Here is an 8,850-nt window from a genome sequence, read left to right as displayed (position 1 = left end):
AATGCTGTCCTACTGTGCCAGTTACACCTTTTGGCAACACGTTCGTGTGCTGTCATGTTTCCTGAGTGTCAGCTCTGATTTATTTGCCTTGAAGAGTGACAGTTCCTAAACTGAGTCTATCTCAGGACTTCAGATTGAGTTGTCCTTTGTGTCTTGTCGTAGTGATGTGTAAAAAAAAGTTAAGTTAGCTGTTGAGCACTATACAGAATGTAGTTTTGAATCCATTGTAAGTTGCTTTTCTCCAGATATTGATAATGCTTTTTTCCAATCAAATACATTAAGGAAAGTTATTGAACTGTTTACTAGGGGACAAAAATATCTTTAAACGTAGAGTCTGAGGCTTAAGATACTGAAATAAAATTCAGTGAACTCTAAGATCTAGGATTTGAAACTTGTATTGCACTAGCTTGCACTTGTAAATCTTGAGATAATCTTGCCTTGGCTATTAGCTAGCTACATCTATTGCTCTCCTAGGAGGAATACCAAATGTTCCTGAAAGGGCAGCTCCAGCTTTTTATTGGCAGAAGCCTTTTCTTGAATTCTCCAGTAAATTGGTCCTGGACAAACTAGCATAAGACTAAACTAAGGATTTTTTATTATTATTATTGTTTTTTTACCTATATTAGATTTTTGGTAGCTTTATTTTCTGAATTGAATTTATGGAAGTCAGAAGAACATGAATGTCAGCACAAAGGAGGCTTCAGTCATTTGGTAGGATGTGATTTGATGTTGCTGGGCAGTTCATCTGAGATGAGGGCTGATACCCTTCTTTGTCATTAGCCTGGAAACAAACTAAATGGAAAGGGGTTAAGCCAGGACTATCTTGCAGAAGACTGTCCATTGAGTCCTGGCTATGACGTATTCCACAAGGTTATGAGGAAGGGTTTTAAGTGGCTCTGTTTTGTATACAGCTGTCATGTAGGAAAATCAGCCAGTAGCTCTTACAATAACTATGGTTTGAGGCAAAACAAAGCTACCTTTTAAGCTACATTATTTTTAAACACTTGAGTTTTTTCTGCTTCCCACTTTGGAAATCTAAAATTGGTTTTATAGCAGGAGCAACTATGATTTTTTTTTTTTTTTTCATTGAGTGTGCTTTGTATTTAAGGAAAAATTTTGAAGTACTCCGCTTTTGTCTGACTTGAAACTGGGAAGCTACTTGATGTTTTCTGTTCTCTTTGGAAGGGAAAGTATTTCAGCTGAATGGCAACTAGATCAATCAGCAGTATTAAGTCTAGGCATGGATTTCACAGACCCAATGGCACCATCACTGCTTCAACAATAACATATTGTCATAGGTTTGCAGTTCCTCTTGGTGAAAGACAGGAGTTTTGTCTTTCCAAATGCCAGTTACTGTTCCTATTTGAAATATGCCCTCACCACTTCTACATCAGCTTCAGTGATATTATTTAAATGCTAGGAAATTGCTTTATTCTGTGGTTTTGAACAGTGACATATGGAGAGAGGCTTATAGAAAGTGTCATCAGAATATACAATACCTTTCAGAGGAAGATTGAAGGATGTCCTATTTTTTCTTTTTTGCCCAAGTAGACATCCTGTGATGTATAGCCTAACAAGTCAGGTATGGCTACATGCCACGAGGAAATATTTTATTGTTTCACAGAAAATGCCATGCTAGTGAAACTTTACTGCCTTGGTTGTGTAGCTCTTTTAAGATGTGGTGGAGTGTAACTTAACTGATAGAAATTTGAAGCAACAAAGTCACATCCAAGAAGCTGAGTAATTTGAAATTGGTTTGGTGGTGTTCTTGAGACCATTTGTTTCCCAGGTGATATACACTGTTGCAGTTCTAACCAATTATATCACAGGCTTTATGGGAAAATTTATTTTAATGGAAATGTTAAACTCCTTTTGATCTTCATATCTGAGCAATGCAGCTCAGGTTGTTCCTAGTCTTCTTGCATGTAATTGCCATGATAACTTGCATGGAAATACTAACTACTTTCTCTCTCTTCTCCCTGACATGCATCAAGGCTGCCAGACAGATCAAGGATAGGTATAGTACAAAGTCTATCGCTTTTCTGTCTTTGAATTAGTCTTAGTCTGGAAAATGTGTTTATTATGAAAGGGTCATAGTCAGCTTAAATGAAATTCATGAACTCTTTCCTGTGTGTAGAGACATCACAACTTTTGAGAGAGAACTAAAAACTTTGAAGCTTCTCATGTAGTGTTTTTCCTTGCTGACAGTTGGTTCTCTCATACCTTAATAAAGAGAAAGATGTTTTTAATGCACGGAAATAGAGCTCTGCATCTGCTATTATTTCTTCAAGTGTGTACAAGGGTATCATTCATACAGTATATAATTTGTTATTAATAATAAACTTCTTATTTATTATTATTACCTGGTCACTGAAATTTAATGTTTCAAGCTGACTCTGTCCCTTTTAAATTATGAGAATATCTTGGGGTTTTTAAATACTTCCAGAATTTTGCTAGCTAATTTTCCTTTTGAATTTGAAGTTGTACAGCTGTTGAAGTATTTCTGGTGATGTCAGTCTGACTAATGTCAGTGAAATTGCTATTTCTAGTGGCTTTTCTTTGAACTGTATCTTCAAACTATTTGTCTAGAAAGGAAAACTTTACTGTTTCAAAATAAATGCTAAGGCCATTTTTCTTCCCTTTGGAAGAATGATAACTCTGTTCTAAGAGTCTGACCTTCTGGTTCAGAAAACTTACTATGATGTGCATAATATTTAAAAAGACAGCTCAAAGGGTGTTTCCAGCCTATATTGATATTGTGGACCAAATAGGTTGGCACTCAATTTACAGGGTTTCAAGAAAGGTTTTTTATTGTCTAAGTTCTCTGAAGTTTTGTGTAAAATGAGCAAATGCTAGAGAAACTAAACTTTGTTTTTCCAAGGGTAAAGATTCAGTGTCCTTAATAAATCAGGGGGATAGTGGCAGTGATGGGAATCTTAATACTTTTTATCTGTAATAAACATCCTCTTACTCCTCTAATTTCTTTGAATCAACTGTGGCTATTTCTCTAAGATTTATGCTTTCAGGGAAGTAAAAAAAGTCATCTGAAGCTGCCTACGTAGTGTTCTTGAATTGCTAATCAGAGGGTTGTTCTTTCTTAAGGAAGGGCATTCTTCCTGTTCTTCCTCCACCAGTCTGGCTGAGCAGTGAAATCTGCGAGGCCACCCGTGCTGAATATCAGAACGTCAGCTCTGTCTTGGGAAGTCAGTCGACCTGTCTCATGATGTTCTGTTCAGTGCCATAACTGACTTCTATCCCACAACTGTAATGCTTGTCAGTCTTGACATGGTTATATCTTTAATGCTCAACTTCATATTTCCTCCCTCTTTTTCACTGCCTGAATTTTTTTTTTTACCATCCTTTAATGTTGTTCTGAAGGTGCCACAGATCTGTGGGTATAGATTGAATACAACTGTTTGTGGCTGACTTTCTTTTGTAGTATGTACATTACTTTCTAGTTAAGAATCTTTTTCTTAGAATCAGGGTTTAGAACCTGTGTGCTGTCTTAGTCAACATTATTCAAATTCTTATGCATGGCCTGATGTCTTCAGAGTTACAGAACTATAGAAAGACTTGTTCCTTTTTTGTTTTGCTTTGTTGTTGGGTTATTTCGTGTAGTTGATGGGGTACAGGAGTGTTTTAGGAGTATTTGGAGTAAAGACTGAGCTGAGAGTTCAAAAGTGGGAGTGGGCGCTGTGCTTCAGTGTGTCTTGTAAGACTGATCTGATACTTGCACGTTCTATTGGAATGTCGTGCCTGCAACTTAAACATTTCTTCCTCCCCTGATAAGGGATCAGCGTTAGATATGGTATCAGAATGTTCAGCTTGTTCTTGGCTATTTATAAATGCTCTCTAAGCAGTATTTAGTGTGTGAAAATACATTTTGGAGGTAATGAGTGGATCTTATTGAGCAGAAAAGTCTTTAGACCTTTTTAGACTAAAGGTTTAAGTTTCAAACTTTATAATTTTGTAACACATGACCCTGATTCTGCAGTGCTTTATATTTTTCATACTTCCTGACTTTGTGTGAAGTGATAAGAGTTTTGTTTCGTCCAGGTTTTTTTGCTAGTTAAAGGCATTTTAAGCTCTTCTCCAGTCACTTATAGTATTTCTTTGCCTAGTAGTATGGAACAACTCTAAGGTCGCATGTATTCCCTTTGAGACAGTCACATTCGCAGAGCTTTCTGTTTTGGAGTCTGTACTAAATGTTGAACAGTTATCTGTTTGAAAAATGTTCTGGTCTTTGATCTGTACTTTGGCTAATAGTTTGATATTAGTGATACACATTGTCTGATTGCTGTTTTTGAGAATGACTGTAGGACTTGTTAATTAAACAATGCAAAATGTATCTTGCTAATGCTTCTTTCTTGATTTTAGAGTCACAATGGCTTCAGCATTCCGCATCTCTCTGAAACCAAAGGTCAGTGACAGCATGACTCATTTGATGGTGGATTTTGCTCTGGAGAGGCGCATGCTCCAAGCTGTGAAGTTTCTGCCAGGTAAAAACTGTACACAGTGCATTTAATTTGTTACCACATGAATAAATTACTATATTTAAAACAAACTAAAACCCACACCTCTTGCACCCTAATGAGCAAATTTTTCAGAGTACCTAAACCCATTCATTGGACGTCAAGATGAGTATCTTGAGGGTAAAAGTTTTCTGGTTTCATTGTGTCAATATCTATGTAACACAGTGTTTCAGACAACAGTTCTCAGAAGTGAGAATGAGTCTTCCAGACTGTGTTTTTTCCTGAGTTGTCAGTTACTCTGAACTTCCTGAAATGATCTGAATTTTCTCAAGAAATTTTCTCAAGACTGTACCTGCTAGCTTGATGCTTAGTGACACTCTGAAGTCCTAGCGATCTGCAGTGGTGTTATGCATGCAACTCTAAGCTAATACCTTGCTTACAAAAGTGGTGATATGGTCTGAAATCCAAGAGAGGGATAATCTACCAGGGCAGTGATACTGCCATAATACAAAATGTGTATTGATGCATCTGTTTGTTACTGTTTGAAAGTAAACTTAGATGCAGTTGTTCTGGTTCCATGTAAAAAGGGGTTCAGGGCAGGACCCATACAGAACAGAACTATGTACTCACCTCTCCCCCTCCCTCCCAGAGAGAGAGAGACTTTGAAAACCGATTGGGAGTTAAATGAAAAATAAAGTATATTGTTTAACAGGGAACAGAAAATGAAAAAGGAGGTAAGAAAAAATATATACAAAGATTGGGGAAATACAAAAGTAAGACAAGATATACAAAACCCTCAGAATAGTTCCAAGGTCCCACGGAGCAAAGCACGCCCAGACCAGGAGCCGCAGGGCAGGAGCAGAGACTAGCACCCACTTCCTGCCGCTTTCCCAGAGTGTGCCCCAGAAGGGGAGGGAATACACAGTTCACCCCCACCCAGGGTCCTCCCAGGTGCTAGAAGGCCACACCCCCACTCCAGACCTCAAACAACAGCAGTATATCAGTGTATATCTTTCATCTCTTTTTATTCATATTGCCTAGCTACTTAAACCACTTTGCCCTTGACTGATACCAAGAATAAACTGACAAGAGTACTACTGGCAGGGATGTAAATTGTTTCATCTCTAGGTCACTAATCCAAATCTGTTAAGGCCTTGGCAGAGTCAGTTAACATTTCTAGTCCAGTTATCTTGTAAGCTACAGCTACAGGATATGAGAGCAGGTGCAGTAACCAGTGTTATTCCTAGTGGTTAGCTAGCAATGTCTAGGCAGAAATTCACCTTTTAGTCTTAAACTCTGGACAGCAGTCATTGCCCTGTTGTAGATGAGGGAACAAGGTCAGTAAGCTGATCACAGTGCACCTGTTTAACAGGAATGGGAATGTAAAGCTCTAACAGCAAGCATGGGCAAAAAGTCTTGTGTCTAGATGAAGATACTGTACTGTAATGCCAAGCTATTAAATTACTCTCACCAAATACGGATAGCTCAAACTGCTGCATGCAAAATTACACTGAGCATTGAAAGGCCTTCATACATCAAGAAATACTAATGTCCTAGTGTGGGAAGTTGGAAACAGGTTTGATCTTGTGGTAATGGAGGCATTTGAACACTGCGTGACAGAATTATGATGAAGATTTGGAAATTTCAAACACATGGAAGACTTTTATTTGGTATTTTAAAACTATGACAAAAATAATTAGGGTAGGTACTTAAACTTGCAGGTATATGTTTGGAAATACTTGTCCTCGTTTTAATTCTTCTTTTGCCTAAGAGGGGATCTTACTGATATTCTCAAATTAGTTTTGTATGACTTTGAAACTTGATGGCAAATGTATGTGATTAACACTTGAGACTTCATTGTGGTTTAACCTCAGCAAGCCGCTAAACACCAAACAGCTGTGTGCTCACTTCTGCTTGCTTCAGTAGGATGGGGAAGAGAATTGGAAGGATAACAGTGAGAAAACGTGTGGGTTGAAATGAAAAGTTTAATAGTTAAAGCAAAAGCTGTATGTGTAAGTAAGAAGGTGTTTGTATCTAGATGGTAAAATTACACCTCTGTAAATGACTCAACCATGATTAGTGTGATTGTCATCAGTCATTGTGCAGGGGAATCGTGGCTAACAATATATTCAAGAAATAGTTGTTTCAACTGCATAAAGGCAACCTGTATGTAATTAGGGCTTGGGCACTGGATGTAGCTATGCAGAACAACACAGTGACGTGTTTTGAGTGTTATGGAAAGGGGTGGCATTTGACAAACAAAATCTTGAGGTGTATTGGTTCCACAGATGCATCAGTGCTGTACTTTTTTTTACGTTCTTGCTTGATACATTGATTTGCAGGCTGCTTTTATATTTATTTCAAAATTTTGTGAATGCTGAAACAAAGGAAAAGCTTTTGAAGAGCCTTCCTCCAAAACCTGCAAACAATAAAATATCTTTTTCACTTCTTGCAGCAAGTCTTCCTTGAGTGTACTTTGGACAACATGAAGAGTATGTAAATGCCTTCTTTTGAAAAACATTTTCCAGTTATTTAAGTGCTCTTTGATTTAATGGAAATAGAAGCCTCTTGCCTATAAACAAAACTTTGGTCTTTTCTTTAGTGAATCTTAGGACTTCTTTCGCCTTCTTTCAAGTCAAAGGACAAAAAGAAAACAAAACTAGGTAACTGCTGACTGGCTAGTGGCCACTCTTACACTGTTAGTAGTCTGTAGTGGTGGAAGGAAAATAAAGTGATACTGTTTGAGGGCTGCATCTGTACTTACCTTTCAAAGGCTCAGAAATGAAAGTTTGCTTCGTAATGTTGTTCCTCTGTAGTTAAAGTGCAGAGTCTAAATGTAGGTTCATAAATTGAAGTCCACTCTGCTCCAAGGAGTCCTTCTTACTGCTTCCAGAAGAGGATCAGCCTGACTCACCGACAAAACAAACATCTGGAAAATGTGATGCAGATATTCACTCTAGAGCTAATTTGTATTTGTTGTTTTGTAAAATGCATGTTAAGTGAAAGTGGTATGCCTAGTATTCTATTGCGTGTTGCTAATGGAATAGATTCTCTAAAGGGAAAGTGTCACTAGGCTGAAGACAGTTTCTGAACTCTGTAAATCCGAGGAGATCAAATTAATATTCCATCCATTACCTTCTTTAAACTGATCTGTATGCTTTTCTCTCTACAGTCCCTAAAGCTCCAGAGATAGATCTAGCAGCATGTCTGGTTGCTGATAACTGCATTACAGTGTCATGGAGAATGCCTGAAGAAGATAGCAGAATTGACCATTTTGTACTGGAGTACAGGAAAACCAACTTTGATGGGCTTCCTCGAGTGAAAGATGAACAGCGTTGGGAAATGATAGACTACATTAAAGCTACTGAATATACATTATCAGGTAAAGCTTTTCTTGTGCTTCAAACCCAAGAATGTTGATAAAACTTTTTATGGTTGGAAGTTTTGCAAAATACCCATTTTTCTTTATGTAGTGATGCTTCCACTGGTTCAGTCATTAATTATCTGTACAATAATGGCTCTGGCTTCTATGTTGACTTTGAGGTTTTGTCAAAAATCATGTTAAATGAAGTTCACAGTGTTATTTAAGATTTTTTTCTGGTTTAGGTAAATGGTACTGTAAAAATAGTAATTAATTTCAATTCAAGTTTCTGAACATTCACTCCTCAGGTTTGAAATTCGATACAAAATACATGAACCTTAGAGTACAAGCTTGCAACAAAGCTGTGGCAGGGGAATACTCTGATCCTGTGACTCTGGAAACCAAAGGTAAAATTTGAAAGACTCTAGTCTTGGATCTAGTGAAAATCCTGCTCTTGTGTTCTGCCTTCATATATGAACTTGCATGTTAAGTCTGCTTCTGCATGAGCACTGCTGAAACGTGTCCCAGGTGGAAAGGATAGCGTCTACTTCTGTAAAAGATCAAGAAGCTTATTGGCACAAAGCTGGCCTTTTAGTGCTCAGACACTAAAAATAAGGTAGTGACATTAACTTCCTCCAGCAGAGCTTGACACTGGTTGTTTTCAGCTGTGGATTGACAGTGTAACATGCTGTTACATTGTGCCAACATGTAGCAAGAAATGAACGTTGTGGCTGAGCATAGATAGCATTCTTGGGGGATCTAAAGAGTTGGCATAGTTGGCTGGTTATTGGTGCTTAGCATGTGACAGGTAGCAGCTTTCTGTAAACAGAAGGTGCTGAAAGGGATCCTTTTGACTTCATTGCTTTAGATTCTAATCACTGTCAATATAAAAAAAAAAGGCAGACCCAAATCACTAAACTCAAGTCATTGTGTTAAAAATCAGCTGGTCCAATGTTGTGGTTTGAGGCTTGGAATGGGGGTGTGACCTTCCAGCACCTGGGAGGACCCCGGGTGGGG

At 37.9% G+C, this 8,850-nt stretch overlaps 1 protein-coding gene across 1 annotated transcript in view; it reads left to right on the top strand.

The window, feature by feature from the left end:
• The window catches only part of FSD1L (fibronectin type III and SPRY domain containing 1-like), a 27,312-nt gene that overhangs the window by 7,221 nt on the left and 11,241 nt on the right, over positions 1–8,850 (top strand). The window contains exons 5-8 of the mRNA XM_008943998.1: positions 1,995–2,017; positions 4,378–4,499; positions 7,645–7,854; positions 8,142–8,240. Coding sequence (XP_008942246.1) covers positions 1,995–2,017; positions 4,378–4,499; positions 7,645–7,854; positions 8,142–8,240 — 454 coding nt within the window. The remainder of the gene's footprint in view (positions 1–1,994; positions 2,018–4,377; positions 4,500–7,644; positions 7,855–8,141; positions 8,241–8,850) is intronic.

Source organism: Merops nubicus, unplaced genomic scaffold (assembly GCF_000691845.1).
Source record: "Merops nubicus isolate BGI_N331 unplaced genomic scaffold, ASM69184v1 scaffold26957, whole genome shotgun sequence".
In the NCBI taxonomy this organism is placed as follows: Eukaryota; Metazoa; Chordata; class Aves; order Coraciiformes; family Meropidae; genus Merops; species Merops nubicus.
Note: the sequence above shows the minus strand (reverse complement) of the source record. Positions and strands in the feature narration are given on the sequence as shown.